Below are 23,770 nucleotides of genomic sequence, written 5' to 3'. Positions count from 1 at the left end.
TTTGTATGGAAACACAAAAGACCCCAAATAGCCAAAGCAATCTTGAGAAAGCAAAACAGAGCTGGAGGAATCAGGCTCCCTGACTTCAGACTATATTACAAAGCTATGGTAATCAAGACAGTATGGTACTGGCACAAAAACAGAAAGATAGACCAATGGAACAGGATAGAAAGCCCAGAGATAAACCCACGCACATATGGTCACCTTATTTTTGATAAAGGAGACAAGAATATACAATGGAGAAAAGACAGCCTCTTCATTAAGTGGTGCTTGGAAAACTGGACAGCTACATGTAAAAGAATGAAATTAGAACACTCCCTAACACCATACACAAAAATAAACTCAAAATGGATTAAAGACCTAAATGTAAGGCCAGACACTATAAAACTCTTAGAGGAAAACATAGGCAGAACACTCTATGACATAAATCACAGCAGGATCCTTTTTGACCCACCTCCTAGAGAAATGGAAACAAAAACAAAAATAAACCAATGGGACATAATGAAACTTAAAAGCTTTTGTACAGCAAAGGAAACCATACACAAGACGAAAAGAGAACCCTCTGAATGGAGAAAATATTTGCAAATGAAGCAACTGAAAAAAGATTAATCTCCAAAATTTACAAGCAGCTTATGCAGCTCAATATCAAAAAAACAGACAACCCAATCCAAAAAAACGGGCAGAAGATGTAAATAGACATTTCTCCAAAGAAGATATACAGATTGCCAATAAACACAAGAAAGGATGCTCAACATCACTAATCATTAGAGAAATGCAAATCAAAACTACAATGAGATATCACCTCACACCAGTCAGAATGCCATCATCAAAAAATCTACAAACAATAAATGCTGGAGAGGGTGTGGAGAAAAGGGAACCCTCTTGCACTGTTGGTGGGAATGTAAATTGATACAGGCACTATGGAGAACAATATGGAGCTTCCTTATAAAACTAAAAATACAATTACCATACGACCCAGCAATTCCACTATTGGGCATATACCCTGAGAAAGCTATAATTCAAAAAGAGTCATGTACCACAATGTTCATTGCAGCTCTACTTACAATAGCCAGGACATGGAAGCAACCTAAGTGTCCATCGACAGATGAATGGATAAAGATGATGTGGCACATATATGCAATGGAATATTACTCAGCCATAAAAAGAAATGAGGGCTTCCCTGGTGGCGCAGTGGTTGGGAATCTGCCTGCCAATGCAGGACACACGGGTTCGGGCCCTGGTCTGGGAAGATCCCACATGCCACAGAGCAACTAGGCCCGTGAGCCACAATTGCTGAGCCTGCGCATCTGGAGCCTGTGCTCCGCAACAAGAGAGGCCGCGGCAGTGAGAGGCCCGCGCACCGCGATGAAGAGTGGCCCCCGCTTGCCACAACTAGAGAAAGCCCTCGCACAGAGATGAAGACCCAACACAGCCAAAAATAAATAAATAAACAAAGTAAACAATGTGTTTAAAAAAAAAAAATTCAATACTTTAAAAAAAAGAAATGAAATTGAGTTATTTGTAGTGAGATGGATGTACATAGAGTCTGTCATACAGAGTGAAGGAAGTCAGAAAGAGAAAATCAAATACTGTATGCTAACACACATATATGGAATCAAAAAAAAAAGTGGTCATGAAGAACCTAGGGGCAGGATGGGAATAAAGACACAGACCTACTAGAGAATGGACTTGAGGACCCAGGGAGGGGGAAGGGTAAGCTGGGACAAAGTGAGAGAGTGGCATGTATGTATCTACACTACCAAATGTAAAACCAATAGCTAGTGGGAAGCAGCCGCATAGCACAGGGAGATGATCTCGGTGCTTTTTGACCACCTAGAGGGGTGGGGTAGGGAGGGTGGGAGGGAGGGAGATGCAAGAGGGAGGAGATATTGGGATAGATGTATATGTATAGCTGATTCACTTTTTTATAAAGCAGAAACACACCATTGTAAAGCAATTATACTCCAATAAAGATGTTAAAAAATTAATTAATTAATTAATTAATTTTAAAAAAACATAATAGAGTAAGAAATTCACCTAAGGTTTCCATACAAAAAATTGACTCATGTCAGGACAATTCAGTTCTTATGTTCCTTTTTCTTGATGCATTAGGGACTTGTTTCATCATTAACTCTCTTGGTAAAGTTATGGATCCTTTATATGACGTGAATAATATCTATTTTGTGAGTTTGGAATTTGGAAGTTATGAGGTTTTCATAATGTAATGTATTAGTCAGCATAGGTTAGTTGATGCCAGGGTATCAACCCCTAAATCCCAGGGATTTCACACAATAAAAGTGTATTTCTCATCTTGACTCAGCAGTAGCTCATATCGTATCTGCTTGCATTTCATCAGGCTAGGCTGCAGGGGAATGGAAAATGAACAGGAGCAAATTAAAATTTGGGGGAGAACTACTGTCTGCCACAGGAGGTATATAGTCTGTTTTTTCATTTATTAATGTGTATATAAAGTAAGGCTTTGGGATCATTTGGGTTTGCAAAGCATTACTGTGCTTTTATTTCTGTTTTGCTTTTTTGTGTTTCTGTAGAGGACCTCAGGATCACAGAATTGTTTTCATCTTCATCCTTGGCTCATGGCATTCTTATGGATGGTACATGCATGACCCTCTTCTATGTATGTATATATGCCTGCATGTGTGTATTTAATAACGTAAAAAGCACCTGTGGACTTAATAGCGAATATGAAAGCTCAGACTTTGGCAATAAGTTACATCCAGCTGTGTGGTCCCCGCTCCATCCATCTGCAGATCAACACACACTCCCTGAGCCAGTGGTGAGTCACCTCACATCTGACAAATGGGCCAAGCTCAGTTTCATCTCTGCACCTCTGTTCATGCAGTTTCTCCAACTTAGAAGGTTCTCCTAACTTCTCATGGCTTCCTTGAGAAGGAGAGCAAATAAGCAAATCATCCATATATTGCCACAAGGTAGAACCGAGGGAACTTTATATCATCCAGATCAGCCTTCAGGATTTGTGAGAAATAAGGACTTTCAGTAAGTTGAGGCATTACTGTCCAGGTGAATTGTTGTTTTCCCAAGTGAAAGCAAGAGGTATTGGCTAGCTTCATTAACTGGAATACTAAAGAATGCACTGCATAAATCAATTACAATAAAGAATTTGCTTCCAGGGAAAATGGATGTCAGTAGCACATGAAGGATAAGAAAAACAGGGTGTAGAGGAATAACAATGTTTATTGCTCAGAGGTCCTAGACAAACCTCCACCCTCAGCCCTTTTTTTTAGCCTATGATTTATTTCTTTGGCTTTTATTCAGTATAGAAAAAATAGGATTTACAGTGATCATCTGTAAGAAGAGTTAAAAGAAAAAACCATGGATATTAAATGAAAGCGGCTCATGTAAACATCTTTAATTCTTTGAGAATCCTCCAACTGAGATTCTGCTGCCAAAATTTTAATTTTAACATTTTGAAACAGTGCCAAGCTTACAGAAAGGTCGCAAGTAGAATTCGAAGACATTGTTTTTTCTTTTGTGAGTCATTTGAAAGTAGGTTGCCAGCATGATGTTCTATCACGTAAAAATATTAATGTGTATTTAATACAAACAAGGATAATCTGCTACATAGCCACAATACAACAATCAAAATCAGGATATTAATAATGATAGCTTACTATGATCCAATCCTCAGAACTCATTCAAGTTTCAACAGCTATCCTGATGATGTCCTTCATCGCAATAAGAATTCAGGTCAGAATGAAACATCTTCAGTAGTCATGTCTCTTTCATCTTCAATCTAGAACAGGTCTTTAGTCTTTCCCTGACTTCCCCGACCTTAACAATTTTGAATATTACAGACAATTATGCTTGAAATTTCTCTCATTTGGGCTTTCGTGATATTTATTCAAGAACAAATTCAGGTGATGCATCTTTTTTAAAAAAATTTGTATTGGGGTATATTTAATTTACAATGTTGTGTTAGTTTCTGCCCTACAGCAAAGTGAATCAGTTATACATATACCTATATCCACTCCTTTTTAGATTCTTTTCCCATATAGGTCATTACAGAGTACTGAGTAGAGTTCCCTGTGCTATTCAGTAGGTCCTTATTAGTTATCTATTTTGTATATAGTAGTGTGTATATGTCAATCCCAATCTCCCAATTTATCCCCTGTACCCCGCTTTCCCCCCTGGTAACCATATGATATTGCTTATATGTGGAATCTAAAAAATGGTACAAATGAACTTATTTACGAAAGAGAAATAGAGTCGCAGATGTAGAAAGCAGGTGACACATCTTTGACAGGACTACTGCAGAAGTGATTCTGCATTCTTCTCATTGTCTTCTATCAGGTGTGCAAGATTTCAATTTGTCCTGTTACTCATCATATTCATTTTTATTACTTAGCCTGCCTTCTCCATTGTAAAGTTACTCTTACTTCCCTTTGTAATAAATAAGTACTTTGCAAAAGGACATACTTTGAGATGTTGTAAATATCTGATTCCATATTAAACCATAAACTTATTTACCTATTTATCAAGATGGAGTCATGGTTTCCAATATTATTCAATGAGTCATAATCTCTTCCTATCAATATTTATTTTAATGCTCAATTTCCCCAAATGGAGCCAGTGGGTGTTCCTTCAATCTGGATTCTGTGAGTTTTTGACATGTCCCTATCATTCTTTGAGCACTTCTTTGCTTTCTGACGAATAAAATGGTCTAGAATCATTTTATACTTTTCTTTTCCCAGCCCTGGAATCAAGTTCTCCAAGGAGCCTGGGTTTCTTTTTAGCAAATAATGGGATTTAAAGGCCAAAATCTGGGCACCAGTGTTCTCCTTGTTCTTGGGGTGTCACTGCTCCTATGTCTTCTCACCGACCTACCTAGGGAATCTCTCTCTCTCTCTCTCTCTCTCTCTATATATATATATATGCTTTCAATTTCAACCTAATACTACAGAATACATTCTGGTTTTCATTTTCATATGTGTTGAGAACTTCATCATTTGTTGAGAAACCTGGCTTCCACTACATTTAATACATTTAATTATTCGATTAATCTCCGTGTGTGTAACCAATCTACATTGTCATTGCTCTTCCTCTGCCTGCATGCCCCCTTGACACTTCATGTTCTCATGTCCTACTTTGATTCATTGTGGTTCCGTGACCACCACCACCCCCACCTACTTGTCTCTGCCCCACCTAATGGTTTTAGGATCAAATAGTTTAGGAAGTAAAAAGAGAGGAGGGGGGAAAGAAAAGGAAGAGGAACGATTACCAAAAATTTTTTATGAAGTTTTTTAATATTAGAACAAAAGTATTTGTGTCTAAAATTTTCTTTTTCAGAAGGAATGAAATATGTGTATATGTATACACACACACACACACACACACATACATACACACACACTAAACTTTTATCATGGTGTTTTTATTACTTACCAAAAAAGTTACCTGAAAATAATCAGATTGCACCAGATGAAGTAAAGTAGGATCCCGGTCGTAGGCATGAACAACAGGCAAATGCTTATGTCAAAAAGGCAAAGAACTAAGCCAAAATCACTGAGGCATGTGGATGGTTTGCAGGAAGACTAAGAGGACATTTCACTTACCAGTCATTCATTGAGACAGAGATAGAATGAAAAAATAAATGTATAGATTTAACTTGTCATCAAAATGTATTTTTATAAAATCAGAACTCTAGCAAATTTATAAATGAACAAATTGGTAACACTGAACTAGTTAAGGAGCCTCTGGTATTGGCATTAAGAAACTGAAAGCATGTGAACAAAGAAAAAGCAAGGACCCTAGATCATTCCGTTTTATAATCAATAGTCTTTAAAGTGTTCATCTAGTTAGTTTCTGGGAAGCACTGTCAATTGTGATATAAAGGCCATGAGGTCACGAGCATAGGACTCCAGCTCAGACTTTACTAACCTTGGACAAGTCTCTTAACCTCTCTTGGTCTTGTTATTTCACAGGGGTATTTTGAAGGACAAATTAAATATAAACAGTATTGCCATGTCTTGAACAAATAAGTGAAAATTAATTTGTTACCCCTCCCACTCCGCTCTGGGCACATTGGTCTCTTTCCTGTTCCTGGAACATGCTTGGGGCTCCACCTAAGAGCATTTGCATTTGCTATTCCCTCTGCCGGGAATGCTCTTCCCTTAAATATTCACAGGTCCTGCCCTCTCAGCTCCTTCACATCTTTAATCTGATGTAACTTTCTCATTGTGATCTTCCCCAGGGCCCCATTTAAAATGATACACCCCCAATATTTTCCATCTCCTTCTTTCCCTTCTTTAATTTTCTCCTTAGGACTTATTGTTAACATTCTAGAAACTTATTTGTATTGTTTATTGTTGGTCACCTCCACTAGAATGTAAGGTCCTTGAAAGCAGGCAATTTTGTCAGTTTTGTCCAATGCTGTATCCCCAGACCCTACAACATGCCTGGTGGCCTGTAGTGGGCATTCATTGGCTGTGTGCATTAATCAACCAATGAAAGAATGAACTTTCAAGTGTTCCCCTCCTGTTACATTTTTTGTCTTTCTTCACAAGTAGAAATGTTAAATGAAATGTGAGATGAAAAAAGAGACATGAACAAAGACATTAAAGAAAGGTAGACTCAAAGAAAGAAGAATGAGGAAGCCCTTATATACGGAACACTAACTCTGAACCTTAGCAGTTCAACGGTAGCAAACCACAGTCATGCAATACAGATTGTCTCTAAGACAAGCCTTGCAGATACAGCCCTTGTCACTCTTCTGGATTCTTCTCTGAGGTCAACTGCTCTCTGTTGGACAAACAGGGTAATATCAGCAAGTAAACTAGAAGGGGTTAAATTTTTTTTCTACACTTTGAATAAATGTATGCCATTTGCTCAACAAATTATACATACTTTCTAAGAAAAATCACCATGATTGAAAATGACGTTTCACATTTGAGTTTAGGTTTAACAACTTTTGCGTTTGAAAGCCATGAATCTGAGCATCTGTCATAGCAATGGTGCAATATTTCATTAAAGATAACAAACAAAAACTCAGTTACCTCTTGCTCATTTGTATATAGATGTATTTATTTCATATATGTATCTATGCATATATAAATTAAAAAGTGTTGTCTCATGGCACAAATAAATCCAGTCAGTGACTTACATTCACACACAATACAAAGAATTACATATTGAGACTAAACTGTTAAATAGTCTAGAAAAGAAACCACATTTTTAAAAAGGGAACACATAAGATAGTTGGTGAGGAATGTCTAAAAATACAGCATATGTCCCTACATTTGCATCAGGAAATTCATACTGATAGAAAATGTAGCTAAGTATATTTTTACGCAATTGACATCATCTGTCAATCTAACAAACATTTAAGGGTATTATTCTCATGCAGCTAAATAACTGCAACTTTGAGTATTAACCAGTCTCTTGAGACCAGTGCTAATATCTGTCCTGTGCTTTTAAATCCAGTTGTCATGGAATTTCAGACTGCCTCCGCATCAGAAATTGCTACGCTTTCCAGTACACAAACTATGCTGTGGGTTTGCTTAGAAACTCCTTGTTGAAGAATCTTCTTGCCTCAACACTACTGAGGGAAACAGAGCAACGAGATGGATTCTGTCTTCTATATTCAATGCTTTCAACTATGGCATTCTTTATTACCTGCGAATAGAAGCAAAAGATGTATAATTAGTGCTGTTCTGAACTCACTGAAACATTTGTTTGGTCAAAAAATATATATATAATTAATCTTTTTATTATAGTATTCTCTTTGAAATAGAAAGAGAAATCTCTGAGTCATTCATGTATATATTTATTTATTTTATTTTATTTTATTATTTATTTATTTATCTATTTGGTTGCATCAGGTCTTAGTTGCGGCTCGTGGGCTCCTTAGTTGCAGCTCACTGGCTCCTTAGTTGTGGCACGTGAACTCTTAATTGCGGCATGTGTGTGGGATCTAGTTCCCGGACCAGTGATCAAACCCAGGACCCCTGCATTGGGAGCAAGGAGTCTTAGCCACTGCACCACTACGGAAGTCCCACATGTATATATTTAAATTCAACGTCTCTATTACACTTAAAAAAAATTTTTTTTAATTGATGTATAGTTGACTTACAATGTTGTGTTAGTTTCAGGTGTACAGCAAAGTGATTCAGTTATATATATATATTCCTTTTTTTCAGTTATCTGCCTATCTATCATCTATCTATCTATTCTTTTTCAGTTTCTTTTCCATTATAGGTTATTAGAAGATATTGAATATAGTTCCCTGTACTATACAGTATGTCCTTGTTGTATATCCATTTTATATACAGTAGTGTGTATCTGCTAATCCCAAACTCCTAATTTATCCCCCCTCTTCCCCTTTGGTAACCATAAATTTGTCTTCTATGTCTGTGAGTCTATTTCTGCCTTGTAAATAAGTTCATTTGTACTACGTTTTTAGATTCCACATATAAGTGATACCATATGATGTTTGTCTTTCTCTGTGCACATTACACTCTTGTTCAGTTCATAACCAGATACTATTCCTTCCCCCAGCAGAGAAAGAACTATTGTGGGAGTGTTTCAGATTTTTTTTTAATTTATTTTTATTTATTTATTTTTGGCTGCGTTGGGTCTTCGTTGCTGTGCGCGGCTTTCTCTAGTTGCGGCGAGCGGAGGCTACTCTTCCTTGTGGTGCATGGGTTTCTCATTGTGGTGGCATCTCTTGTTGTGAAGCACAGGCTCTAGGCGCACAGGCTTCAGTAGTTGTGGCATGTGGGCTCAGTAGTTGTGGCTCGCGGGCTCTAGAGCGCAGGCTCAGTAGTTGTGGTGCACAGGCTTAGTTGCTCCGTGGCATGCGGAATCTTCCCAGACCAAGGCTCGAACCCGTGTCCCCTGTGGTGGCAGGCGAATTCTTAACCACTGTGCCACCAGGGAAGCCCCTGTTTCGGATTTTTTGCTGTTAAAATAGGGAATAAAATGTATGTAACATGGTAAATTTATCTTCGTTCTGTCCTTCATGGGGAAGGTAGTAAGAGGGAAGAAATAAGTAATTACTAAATCTAGAATTTATGTCCTTTATAGTTAGTAGATAAGCAGAAATAAGAGACCACAAGGAAGTACAAGACTTTCCCTAATCCTAATGAGAAAAGAAATTGCTGGAGAATTGCCCTGCTTCCTCAGTGAAACAAATACAGTTATAAAACATGGATATCCTCTATCTAGGAAACACCACGCTTTGTGATTTTATTGATGATGGCTCTTCTTTATTCAGAATAATCTTTGCATATACCCAGATTAATGGTGAATACAACCTCTAAAAATTGCTATTGTAATTATCATATACTTTTTTGGTATGATGTTAACCTAGTTAGGAACTTTTGGAATGAAGAGAAAATCTGGAATTTGGTTGAAGCAGTTATTGCAGAGCAATGGGAATGGGCTTTTGGAAAAGAGGCCTGGATAGTAACCTTGGCTCTGCTGCTGTTTTTGAACCCTGACAAAATCAGGAAGACTCCATTCCCAGGATAGGACTATACAATTTCATCGTTTTTTTTTTTTTTTAATTAATTTTTATTGGAGTATAGTTGCTTTACAATGTTGTGTTAGTTTCTGCTGTACAGCAAGGCGAATCAGTTACACGTATACATATATCCACTAATGAGATAGAAGTTTCAGGGCCAGAGGCAAGTCACATCGATATGCCACGATTCACTTTATTCCCTTCCCCAGGGATTGTGAGGCCATGTTAAGGTATTATACACATGCTTTTCAGCCCACTGCCATGAGCAGGAATACTTGGCAAGTCTGAGAAGTTTAGAACACCATGGCCCCTCCCACCCAGAGCTGGTGTGGCCCTCTTGACCTTGGAGATGTGTACACAGTAGGGTTTTCCCATTTCACATCCAATCTAACTCGGCAAGCTGGGTTCAGTACCTGGAGGCGAGAAATGTTTGACTTGGGTGACACTAACATGCAGTTAATATTCTGTGACTTTATGTAAGGCCCAATGGGCAGGGCCCTCTATTCTCTAATGCTAACTTTAAACAAACTGTCATATTCTAGAAAGAGGGACTTATCACAGGAATGTGACACCTTTGTTTGCTTTATGATTTTTAATTTTATATATATTTTCCCCAGAAGACAATTATATATATATTATAACTATATATATATAATTGTCTTCTGGGGAAAATATAAAATACACATATTTATTTTAAATAAATATATAAATACTTATATATCTATATTATAAATATATAATTATATTATATATAACATTATGTAAATATAAAATTATATATATAATTATATATATATAATGGTCTTCTGGGAAAAATGGGCTCAAATGTTACTGAGTCTTTTAAGCAAAGCAGATATTCGCTGACCCCATCTTCCCATGAGTAAGGGAAACATAATTCTATGGAGACAGAAGAGGGGGCTTCAAGCCTATGAAGCACACCTTGATAGAGGGCCTCCAGGCACAGTCACTTCTTGACTGTGTGAGATCAAGGGGAATTAACGTATATCCTTAAGCCTGTTTCCTCTTCTTTAAAATGGAAATAATAATACTAATCTTGGCTTTTGTGGGAACTGGAGATCATTTATATAAAGCACTTTGCACAATGCCTGGCACATAGGAAACATTCCACAACTAGCATCTATTTATTGTTGGTATTTTTAAACTGACCACATGTGAGGAAATTTAGGAGCTTAAAATTAGATGTGAGGCTGTAAAGCTTACTAGAAACAAAGGCACCATGTATAGCCAATAGCGGGCTTATTATATGGTAAAATTCAGCAAATCAATTCTGCTATCAAATGTGTCCTACTACATCTTCTTTTAATAATCTCCCTGTCTTTCTAGAGACCATGTCAGCAAGTTTTTGGTTGGTTTTTCCTTCTGAAAGGAGCACCAAAGCAACATTTGACACACCAACCCTCATTGCAGAGAAGTACCCAAGTAAAACTAAAAATCATTTATTTACTTTCCAAACACCCAAAAAGCTTTAAAATATATTAAAAAACAAAACAACAACAAAAAACTACAGGGGACATTGTACTAATCATGACTGTTGTCAACTCCTTTACAATGAATTCATGAGCACAAAAAGATCAACAATATCAATATTATGAACTAGTGGGTTTATCATTGTTGGCCCTTGGAAAGTGTTTTTAGTAAACAGGCCATTCTTTTAAAGGAAAATGGATATTCACATTTATAACTGAAAAATCCAAATAATATGCAATTAGAATGTGCATTTCGAACCACTAGGTGGCACATTAACACTATGAAACCATTAACCAGGTTTTTCAGATTACCCGTTTGTTGTGATGTGTAACAGCGGTCCCCAACCTTCTTGGCACCAGGGACCGGTTTCATGGGAGACGATTTTTCCTCAGACCTGGCAGGGGGGTGGGGGGGGGATGGTTTCGGGATGATTCAAGTGCATTACATTTATTGTGCGCTTTATTTCTATTACTATTACACTGTACTATATAATGAAATAATTATGCAACTCACCATAATGCAAAATCAGTGGGAGCCCTGAGCTTGTTTTTCCACAACTAGATGGTCCCATCTGGGAGTGATGGGAGACAGTGACACCCAAAGTGTGTTGCTTATGTCCAGTCTACTCCGTACGATGCAGCTGAATTGTCACTCGCTACTCACTGATAGGGTTTTGATATGAGTCTGCAAGCAACTGATTTATTATGGTCTCTGTGCAGTCAAACCTCTCTGCTAATGATAATCTGTATTTGCAGCCGCTCCCCAGCGTTAGCATCAACGCCTCAGCTCCACCTCAGATCGTCAGGCATTAGATTCTCATAAGGAACCTAGATCCCTCGCATGCGCAGTTCACAGTAGGGTTCACGCTCCTATGAGAATCTAATGCCGCTGCTGATCCGACAGGAGGCGGAGCTCAGGCGGCGATGCAAGTGATGGGGAGCGGCTGTAAATACAGATGAAGCTTCGCTCGCTCACCCGCCGCTCACTTCCTGCTGTGTGGCCCGGTTCCTAACAGGCACTGGTCCTGGCCCAGGGGTTGGGGACCCCTGATGTATAATCCTGTGATGTAAACAGAAGTGGCTGAGCTCAGCATTACATCAGTTGCTAAATTCAAACCTTTCGGCATGACACAGGGTACAATAGGATGTGTTCGAAAAGGTGATATGTTATATTTGAGTCTTCCTATTTTTTAAAATTATACTAGGAGTAATCGTCAATAGTATTGACATCTAATTTCCTCTTTCATTCCCCCCAAAAGTCATTGAGATACCAAATCCTTCCCGTCAGTTTTATCCTCGCAGGGGTCCTTATATCTCAAGCCTCTTCATCCCCACCACCTATCCCCAAATAAGACTGGTGTCATCTTTCACTTGTGCCATTTAATAGTCTCCCAATTTGCCAGATCCTTTATTTTTTTTTTTTATTTTTTTTTAACATCTTTATTGAAGTATAATTGCCTTACAATGGTGTGTTAGCTTCTGCTTTATAACAAAGTGAATCAGTTATACATATACAATATGTTCCCATTTCTCTTCCCTCTTGCATCTCCCTCCCTCCCACCCTCCCCATCCCACCCCTCTAGGTGGTCACAAAGCACCGAGCTGATCTCCCTGTGCTATGCGGCTGCTTCCCACTAGCTATCTATTTTACATTTGGTAGTGTATATATGTCCATGACACTCTCTTACCCTGTCACATCTCACCCCACCCCCTCCCCATATCCTCAAGTCCATTCTCTAGTAGGTCTGTGTCTTTATTCCCTTATTCCCGTCTTGCCACTAGGTTCTTCATGGCCTTTTTTTTTTTTTTTCCCTTAGATTCCGTATATATGTGTTAGCATACTGTATTTGTTTTTCTCTTTCTGACTTACTTCACTCTGTATGACAGACTCTAACTCCATCCACCTCATTACAAATACCTCCATTTCATTTCTTTTTATGGCTGAGTAATATTCCATTGTATATATGTGCCACATCTTCTTTATCCATTCATCTGTCGATGGACATTTAGGTTGCTTCCATGTCCTGGCTATTGTAAATAGAGCTGCAATGAACATTTTGGTACATGACTCTTTTTGACCTATGGTTTTCTCAGGGTATATGCCCAGTAGTGGGATTGCTGGGTCGTATGGTAGTTCTATTTGTAGTTTTTTAAGGAACCTCCATACTGTTCTCCATAGTGGCTGTATCAATTTACATTCCCACCAACAGTGCAAGAGGGTTCCCTTTCCTCCACACCCTCTCCAGCATTTATTGTTTCTAGATTTTTTGATGATGGCCATTCTGACCGGTGTGAGATGATATCTCATTGTAGTTTTGATTTGCATTTCTCTAATGATTAATGATGTTGAGCATTCTTTCATGTGTCTGTAGGCCATCTGTATATCTTCTTTGGAGAAATGTCTATTTAGGTCTTCTGCCCATTTTTGGATTGGGTTGTTCGTTTTTTTGTTATTGAGCTGCATGAGCTGCTTGTAAATCTTGGAGATTAATCCTTTGTCAGTTGCTTCATTTGCAAATATTTTCTCCCATTCTGATGGTTGTCTTTTGGTCTTGTTTATGGTTTCCTTTGCTGTGCAAAAGCTTTTAAGTTTCATTAGGTCCCATTTGTTTATTTGTGTTCTTATTTCCATTTCTCTGGGAGCTGGGTCCAAAAGAATCTTGCTGTGATGTATGTCATAGAGTGTTCTGCCTATGTTTTCCTCTAAGAGTTTGATAGTGTCTGCCCTTACACTTAGGTCTTTAATCCATTTTGAGTTTATTTTTGTGCATGGTGTCAGGGAGTGTTCTAATTTCATACTTTTACATGTACCTGTCCAATTTTCCCAGCACCACTTATTGAAGAGGCTGTCTTTTCTCCACTGTATATGCTTGCCTCCTTTATCAAAGATAAGGTGACCATATGTGTGTGGGTTTATCTCTGGGCTTTCTATCCTGTTCCATTGATCTATATTTCTGTTTTTGTGCCAGTACCAAACTGTCTTGATTACTGAAGCTTTGTAATATAGTCTGAAGTCAGGGAGCCTGATTCCCCCAGCTCCATGCCAGATCCTTTAAATATTTGGCAGTAAAGGCATAAAGAAAAAAAAGAAAACATGAAAAATGTAATCTTTCCCCAAAAGGAACAAATTTAGAGATGTGAGATTGGAAGCACTCCACAAATAAGTATTGGATTTGCACAACAGAAAATTTAAAATGAGCCTTAAAAGAAAGTTACAGTATATTTTGAGAGAGAAATAAAAATTATAAATATAGCAGAATGCAAGAAGATATTCTGGAGTAAATTACTGTGGATTTACTGGCTAATGCCTGCTTCCTAATAAAAACTAAAGTGTCATGAAAGTAGGGGCCTTAAGTAGTCTTGTCATTTTTTATCCCAGCACTTAGAACATGGAAGGGGAAGAATAAAAATCTGTGAAATTAATGACTGCCCAGAAGGTGCTCAGTGGAGGTCAATTAAACAGGATAAGGCTCAACTCATGGAGACAATGAGATTTGAGTTGAGTTGAAGGACAAGCAGGATTTGATAAGTGGAGTGGAAAGACCGGGCATTCTCAGTAAAAGGATAATCTCATAAAGAGGCTGAAGATGGAAGGTCATGGCATGTACAGGAAACATGTGGGAAGTGGTTTGGCTGGAAAGGAAGCTGTGTTTGGGGTATACTAGGAAATAAGGCTTCTTGAAAGATAGATGGTTCAAAAGGGAGGAAAGAGTGAGAAAAAACCTTTGGCCCCATCTCAGCTCCTCAACATAACAGTGTGACTTCCAGCAATCAGCCTACCTAATCCATGATTCGGTTTCCTCATGTAGAAATAAAAAATACCTACCTCATAGGCCAGTTGTGAATGCTGAATATTTGAAAAGGAAATATCTGGCTTATATTAAGCACTCAAAAGTTTTCCTTGTTCTTTAGATTTTGTGCATTGTTGTATCCTTAGTTCCTAAGGATACAACACAGTAGATACTCAATAAATAAGTATTGAATTAATAAATAAATAAGATACAAAAAGATTATAAGTAGCATTAAAGGTAAATGAATTTGGGCCTGATATAGAAGGCCATGATAACCAACAAGGACATACTGTATAGCACAGGGAACTATACTCAATATTTTGTAATAACCTAAAAGGGAAAAAAAACCTGAAAGGGAACATATATAGAGATATAGATATAGATATAGATATCCGTATAGGTATAACTGAATCACTGTGCTATACACGTGAAACTAACACAGTATTGTAAATCAGCTATACTTCAATTAAAATGAAAAAGAAATGCCTAGAGATATCACATAAAAAAATAAGGCTATGATACATAATAAGCTTCTAAATTATTTTGTAAAAGATAAAAACTTTAACTTGTACCTAGACACTCTTAACATGATGATGAAATATCAGTAAATGAAGAAGTAAATACCAATACTTCTGGATATACACTTTTCCTCACTTTAATTAACACTTAATATTTAACACTTTACAGGATCACTGGAGAAAGAATTTTAAAAGCTCATGATTATGCAGCGTTGGCATATGCTGTCACCGTCTTTAGAATATGCCAACAGAATGAATAAATTGAATGAGTGAGACTGCATAACAGTACATTTTCCTGTGATAACTGGTCCTGGAAAAGAGACCTCAGAAAGTGTATTTCCTCTAGATCGAGGTGGTAGTTTATGGGTACAGCATGTAGTCACACTACCTGGCCAGGCATACATTGCCTGGAGATTCTCCACAGTCAGGCATCTGCCTCCCACCAGCAGGCCCTGTATCCTGACACTCACTACTCGTTCCTCCTATTACGTTAAACTCTTTGACAGTTTCAGCCAGTAAGTCGATGACATTTTTTAAACGATTTATGAAAATTTTGTTGCATATTTATTTTAGGTGCCGGGCATTGTGATCAGTACCTCTGGAGGATACAAGGTAAATAAGGCAAGTCATTGTTTTTAAAGGGTTTAAATTTATAATTAAAAGCAGAAGAAAAATATGGACACGGATAATAATTATTATCATTAACATATTACCTGTTTCAATAGAGTGTCTCATACACGCCAAGCTCTTAAATTGTATTCTTTTACTTAATCCTCATCCCAATCCTATAAAAATCTGTATCATTGTTTCCTTTTACAAATGAGGAAAGTAAAATTTGGAAAGGTTAATCAACATGCCCAACGTCACCTAGTGAAGAGGCACAAGCAAAAATCTGAGTACCCAATTTGGTTTAACTCGAAAGCCTCTGCATTTTGCACATACCACATGTCTACCAGTGTAAGTCACTATATATTAGGTTTCTTAAAATAAAAAAAAAAAAAGACAAAAAAAAAAAAAACATGAAATGCTGCCATTGTAAAAAGCACTTGGGCAACGTTCAGTGAAAAGGAATTTGGGAGGACTGAGTAAGTGCAGAAACCCGACACTAATGAGAAACTCAGCCTACTGTCATGAAGTGAGCAGAAACAGGACAGAAGTTCTCCAAAGATGAACTGGAATTTAGCTTCAGCAAAGCAGGGTTGCTAGAATCTCTGGGGAAAATGAAGCAACAGAAGCACAGCAACAGAGCTGTCAGAGACAGGTTGACATTTTCAGAGTAAAGATTTAAGTCAGAATGTGAATTGAAGATGAAAATTTGCCTTAAGTCACGGTGGTGGTGGCCACAAAGTTGAAAACTGCCTCCATGGGATTGGCGGTCAGATGTCTTTGCATCAGAAGAGTTTATATACACAGTGTCCACAATTGGTGAACAACTCTGACAGTCTGTGGCAAGTAAACATGTGTTGTGTTGCTGCAGCGTGAATACATCACCTACTCTCGTCAAATCGTGTGAGAATGAGTGATTTGGCTCATGATTGAGCCTCGTGACCCAGCATCCTACCTCAGAGTTTGGCTGTTCTTTATTTATCATCACTTACCAAGAAGCTTTGTTTCTGATAAAATGTGTTTTCCTGGTTAAAAGCGGGGAGTGGGAGTCATCAAGGGAGAGATAACTGAAGTCTTACCTGGGTATGAGGCACACACACGCACACATATACACAACCAAGAATCACTTGAACAGAAGTCTCAATGGTCATATAATTTAAGAGGAAGCCTACATTCATTCATTCAAAAAATATATGTATTTACTGCCTAGGCTGCCATTACGTATATTGACTTGTCTATATTCTTAATTCTGGGCATTTGCAAAGGTCTTGAGGTGTATCCATCGCGGTATGGGATATAGACACACATAGTTATGGTTCCCATGTATTAAGCAGCTTCTGTTTGCAGGGCACTGTTCATACATCACCTGATTCAAGATTCACTACTGCCACTATGATAGGTGCTGTGACACCTGTTTCAGAGGTGAGGAAACTGAGGCTCAAAAAGTTTAAGTAGCTTATTCAAACTCACACAAATAGCCCATCTAAGAGCTAAACATGATATAAAATCTATGACCTTGCTTCTACTTACTGTGTCAGAAAACTTCTTAGGAGCAATTAAAACCTGGTTAATTAAGCGGCTTGTGAAAAATCTATATCTGATGAGCTCAGGACAGTTATTTTGGAATTCAGTCTGGTTTTGTTCAGGCTTTAACTGTTTCATCTATGTGTCAAACAAATTACTTTGAAGAATGTTTGTAAAATATATAAATAGAACTATATCATTCTTTACAGACAATAGCTTACAAGGTTTTACATAAACCAAAACTGAAAACAATGAGAGAAATGTAGTTGTGTAAGTTACATATATATATATAGGCATACATGTATATATACATGTATGTCTATATACAGATATACTTTTGTGTATGTGTCCTTTTATTTTCCCAAGTTCAATAGGGTATTTATATATTCCTATAAGCTATTTTTTTTCCATTTGAGGACAACTGATCAAGTTTAATACATTTCATCCCAAGGAGTACAAAATATGATTTTGAGTTTATTGGCTTCATACTGGAAATATAGGATTACTCCTGTATTAACCCTTAGTTCATTTCTGTTTTAACAGCATGAGGTTTCATAAAACACAACTCCATTTTGAGAATGCCTGTTTGTTCCCTATGAATCATAGATTAAAATGCTGATTTTCTCTTAATATTCTTTAAATTTTCACCATCACCACAGAAACAATGTAGCATATGGGTTTCAGATTTTCACTGAATAATATAAAAGAGAAAGAAAAGGAATAAATCTATTTAGACAATGATATATGCTATAAATGTTGCTAAGCATGTTTTACTTGAATTATCACATATTCACAAATGAAGGCTGACAAGAAACATTTTAGAGTTGCAGAAACTGAAGGTTATTGGGAAAAATTTTATATGCTTACAAAAATTAAAGACATTGATTAATAAACGTATTATGGTGTAACTGTTATAACTGCACACAATTGATCATTACTAGTTTCAGACCAAACTAAACAAACAAGCAAACTAGATGTGCCAGTATTCTATTAGACCACAAAATGTAATTAAATCTCATATGCACGGAAGACTCATTCGCATGGTACATTCTTTTACTTCATTCATACAGTCTCCAAAAAGACTGACAAATCAGGCATGATACCTTTCCCTCTCCATTTGATTTCTTTCTTTCTTTTTCTTTTATTCTTTTTTTCTAATGTGCAAAATCCAATTAGGCCAATGAACTTGGGCTTTTACGACTGATAACCATTTGTCAGACACTATGATGTGGAACCGCAAGCCAACATGATTCCAATTACACAATAGTGGTCCTAAATGGTGAATTAGCAGCTAAAGAATTTTACACAGAGACAGAATCTTAGCAGCAGATAAACTAGTGATAGGAATAATACTGAAGAGAATGACTTGTTTCTAATATTTCTGAAGCAAAGCATACCTGATATCTCCAGGGCTAAAAATGGAGAGACTGCTACTTTGAGAGACATTTCCAATATCCACAAAAATAAAGACATTTAAAAGCATGAGTGTATCCATTAAAATTCATGCTATTTTTGCAGGTTAACTACACTTCTGGTTACACTCACTTTCTCACTCTTATATTTCCATTTTATCACTTTTCTTCCTAATTAAAGTTTATTTTTTCATATGATAAATACACTAGATACTTTGGGAAAGAAGCTGAGGATAACTATCCTTCAATCAAATAATATTATAAAATGTGGGCTCTGCCAATTTGGATGCATTTGTTTTCTTATTTGTGAATGTTATGGGGTTCTTCTGGAGATTAATAGAATAATTCATGAAAAATAAAATGGTACAGTTTGGGTGGTGTCGTTCATAAACCTTATTTTTATTTTTAATTAATTAAAATGAGGTATTGTTATGTTCATGTTATATGGAAGTATTTGACATTGTCAATGATTGTAGGAGATACTTACATTGATGTTGTTCAGGGTATTGAAGTACATCAGATCATGCAGCCTTTTGAATGCTTGATTTGGGTATTGAAAGTTGAAGGTGGAAAACGGTGATTCAGGGTCATCAAAAATATCAAAATCAGCTATTTCTTTCTCTTCCTGAGTTTCTCTTGGAACACCTAATATAAGAGTCTCAAATGGTGTTATTTTGAAAACCACAAATTATCTCTAAAATCCAGGGCATAAAACATACAAATAGCCAGAAACACAACATAGGTAGCCCCTTCAGGGGTCATATAATCCTTAGTATACACTATTAGGCCTCTGCCTATATTTCCTGGACTTGACCATTTTCGTATGTTCTGACTGGGCAACTTCCAATTGCCAATTATCAGCATCTCTGTGCCTAAGAGCTTTCTACTCCTCCCTGTAACCGTTCAAGGCTGCTTTGCTCACTAGCATTAGGCTGGAAATTCCAGTAAATAATACTCTGTCCCAGGAAGCAGTCAACCAAAGACTCTATGGTGTTGGTATAAAAGTTCCCCAGTTCCCTTGCTGCTTACTGTGTAAGTGGGAAGGATGATTCCAGACCATAGGTTCTATTTCATTTCGTAGAGTTTCCCAGCAGGATCAGGTTCTCCTAGTGGTAGCAGCTTACTAACACATCTTTTGTTGTCTGCCTTTCTTCCCTTTATCAGTTCCCTGCTCTCTTACTAAAGTTTCCTAGTTCACCCAAATAAACCATTTGCACTTGAACCCTTTGCTTGGAATCTGCTTCTGGTAGAACCCAAATCCAAACACTGATTAACTGTCTTCATGTCACAGGAATCCCCTCCACATCCTATTTTTGAGAATTAATAGTGATAGAAAATTCAAAATTTTCTAGGTTTTAAGTATTCCACTGTTCAATAACTAAAAATGCCAACAAATTCTTCCTTCTTTTGTGTTGAAGTATGACTCATAATAATGTCCATCTCTATTGATTTTTTCTCTGACTTCCTCCACTATCTAGAAGAAGATCACTGTCTTTTCCATAGTCTCCATGACTATTTTTTGTCTTTCCTCTCACAGCTACATTTTCTGGTCCTAAAATAATATGATTTTGAGGCATTTAGCATCTTGCCTGTCAACCTCTAGATCTCCTTTTGTTAATCAATATCTTCCAGGATACAGAAGAGTCTATAGACTCCTCTGGATGTGGCAAAACAAAATGCCTGTGCCTTAAATTTGATTCTCTTTTTTTTTATGGAATATAACATGGCAAGCTGAAATTACTAGCCATATCGTACTGCTAGATAACATTAATTTTTATGGTCAGTTAACATTCCCAGAATTTTTTGCATGATTTGTTCTGAAACAAAGCCTCCCTTTCAAGGGTAGTATTTAAAATATTTAACAATGCCTATGACAAGGGTACCAATCAATCAGAACAAATACAATCTGAGGTTGTGGAGTAAAGCCCCAGAGATTTTTACTGAGCTAGTTGTTCACCCTTCAGTTTCTGAATTATGAGGAGCCAGGGGATCTTGGGCTAAGAAAGAGGGGGAGTACTCGGGGTCTCAGGATAGTAGCCATTTATCAAGGTAAGGGAAGTGTTCAGTGTTGTAATAGCTGGTATGGCAGTGTCAGCATGCACCAGCTTAATGTTAGTCTTTATCAGATTTCTACTTTACGGAATATAACTCCCAATGTACCTGGAGCCTTGTACTTTCTGAAGTTGATGTTGGCCAGAACAAAGTGGATGATAGTTGGGCAATCTTTCTCGACATCAGGATTCTTGGGTTTAAAGACATAGCATTCCTTCAGTCCTTCTCGATCAAACACATAAGGATCGATCTTTGGAAAGGGGAGCTTATTCATTTTAGCCCACTTTTCTGCAAGTAGAAGTTCCTATGGAAGAGAGGGAAAGATCATTTGTTCAGTTGGTCTGCACATTATTCAGTATTAGTTAGGTGTCTACTATGTGCTAGCTGTATGCTCCTTGCTAGGGTGAAAAATGACCCCGTTCTTAAGAAGCTTATCAATCTCAAAAGATATAAAATTACTCCATAAACAAACTCACTATTATTTTGTCATCTTTTTGTATAGGGCTAGTTCCATAGGAGGCATTGAAAAATTATTAATGAACTGAACTGAATGAAATTACGTCGATGCAATTGCTAGAGAAATAAGTATATATTATGAGTTCTGGGCATTTATAAGCCAAGTGAATGCTTTTTAACCCTTCAGAGTCAAAAAAAAATCTGTTGAAACAGAATGAGGAGCACTCTTGTTACTGATTTTTTACCTGCATCTTCTCCACAAAACTGATTAAAAATTAATAAATTTTCTGAACGCAAAAACATTGAGTTGCCCTGAACTAGCTTTTTTTTCTTTTCTTTTTTTTTTTTTTTTTTGCTTTTGTTTATGAAAAGAAACTGAGCTTCTGGCATCATTTGTTATTCTATGTGCAGTGGCCAAGAATTGGCCATACAGAGGAACCAAGAGTTAGTTAATGGGTGTGGCAGATTGTCATTACTTCCACATATGAACTTCCTTCCGGGTAAAAAGGCTTATACATCCCCACTGGAATGAGAAGACACCTGGCACACAGCCACAGCAGCTGATTTGCATCTACTGACATGTAACGTGACCAAGAAATGCAAGTTTGCTGTCGACTACTGAGGTTTCAGGTTTGTTTCTGCATCAAGGTTGACTAACACAATAGGTAAGCACAAAAAATAATTAAATTTAAACTAAAGAACATAAATCAATACAGAGAGGTGCAGCGAATAGAGCTTATTTCTACTGAAATGCAGCTGAAGGGCAAAAGGGACAAATAAGAAGCAGACTGTGGTAGTGGGAAAAGCACCAACTCTGGGGCCAGATTGCCTGAGTTAAAGTGCAAGCTCTGGGACTTTGGGCATGTTCCTTAATGTCTCCACACTCAATATCCTCAAATATAAAGTAAAGATGGCAATGATAGTACATATTTCATAAGACTGCTGTTAGAATTAAATAAATTAATATGAGTGCAGTATTTAGAACCATGCCTGTCACATATTTCATGCTATACAAATATTTGACAAATAAATGCCAGTAAAGAGAAGAAAAGAAATGGAAGGGGAAAAGTGAAGAAAGAAAAGAGGAAAAAGAAAGAGGGATAGCAATGGTATTGGGGAAATCCCTAAAGAGGGGAAGTTTTAGAGAAATGATCACTATCATCTTAAGTTTTTGAACTACTCTTGTCATCACATTGATTCATTCAGTGATAATCATTAGTTGCCAATCTAAGTTCCATGCTAGGAGGTGGGGACATAACACTGAGTGAAACTGTTGTTCTTGTGGGATGTACATAGCCTGGTAGGTTAGAGATAGTAATCAAATAACACTTCAGGTTTAAAACTGTGGCAAATGCTATGAAAAAAGTATTTATTTGCCAGGAGATTTTGCAGTATACCTGGACTATTTCCTCAGAGTGCTTATTAATTCATTCAATGTTATAATTGAGCACCTATGTTCTAGGCATAAGAGAGAGGCTGTCCTTGGATACTTAGGGATTATAAATCAATGGGAAAGATAAAAAATAGATATGATAGTGCAGTATGGAAGAGGCAGGGAACATGATGGATGGCTTCATGCCTGGGCTGTGCAGCCTGAAAGGCCCAGCACATCTTGACTTGCAAGTTCAGTGATCTGAGACAAACCGCTTATCACTACAGCTAAACAGGGAAGAAATTATTTTGTGGGAGGAATTATGCAGTGATGCTCTCCTAATGGCACCATAGGAATCATAAATAACAACAAACGCACATGGACCAGGTTGTGTACTATCCTTGAAATAGCAGGCTCCCAATCCCATTTTATCTACATTTCAGCTGTTTCTTATTTCTCAGCAACTCATGCATACATAAATGAGTTGTAAAATAAAGTTAGCACTATTATCTTCCTGAACATTGCTGTGAGGATTAAATGAGATCATGTATTTTTAAAAACTCAGTAATTTATATTTTAGAAAACAAGTACTTTAAAATAGCACCTTATGCTTTGTGACCACCTAGAGGGGTGGGATAGGGAGGGTGGGAGGGAGACACAAGAGGGAGGAGATATGGGGATATATGTATATGTATAGCTGATTCACTTTGTTATAAAGCAGAAACTAATACACCATTGTAAAGCAATTATACTCCAATAAAGGTGTTAAAAATAAATAAATAAATAAATAAAATAAAAAAATAAAATAGCACCTTAAATTCAGAGAAAAATATGTTTTTCATTGAACTTTCACTGTTCCTGATGCTTCTAGAATGTCGTGAATTTTAAGTTGATCGACTCTCTCAATGCCATTTACTGAGAAATAAAAATCTGGGAGAACAAAGGATTTGATTTATATTAAAGCGTTTGTTTCATAAACTGTTAAGCTAAATGTGATTATATTTCACTGAAAATCCCATACATATATATGAATAATTGCTTGTTTGAAACTTG

At 37.1% G+C, this 23,770-nt stretch overlaps 1 protein-coding gene across 5 annotated transcripts in view; it reads right to left on the bottom strand.

The window, feature by feature from the left end:
* Nucleotides 1–7,041: 7,041 nt before the first annotated feature.
* PLA2G4A (phospholipase A2 group IVA) overlaps nt 7,042–23,770 on the bottom strand; it is a 159,332-nt gene continuing 142,603 nt past the window's right edge. For 4 of the 5 annotated variants that reach the window (XM_059904193.1, XM_059904228.1, XM_059904202.1 and 1 more), the window contains 3 exons: nt 20,998–21,193; nt 19,325–19,482; nt 7,042–7,650 (listed from right to left, as the gene is read on the bottom strand). In XM_059904193.1, coding sequence (XP_059760176.1) covers nt 7,519–7,650; nt 19,325–19,482; nt 20,998–21,193 — 486 coding nt within the window. In that variant the 3' untranslated portion in view covers nt 7,042–7,518. Of the gene's footprint in view, nt 7,651–8,669; nt 8,936–19,324; nt 19,483–20,997; nt 21,194–23,770 lie in introns of those variants that run through there. The other variant, XM_059904212.1, reaches the window with a different exon arrangement.

Source organism: Balaenoptera ricei, chromosome 1 (genome assembly GCF_028023285.1).
Source record: "Balaenoptera ricei isolate mBalRic1 chromosome 1, mBalRic1.hap2, whole genome shotgun sequence".
Lineage (NCBI taxonomy): Eukaryota > Metazoa > Chordata > Mammalia > Artiodactyla > Balaenopteridae > Balaenoptera > Balaenoptera ricei.
Note: the sequence above shows the minus strand (reverse complement) of the source record. Positions and strands in the feature narration are given on the sequence as shown.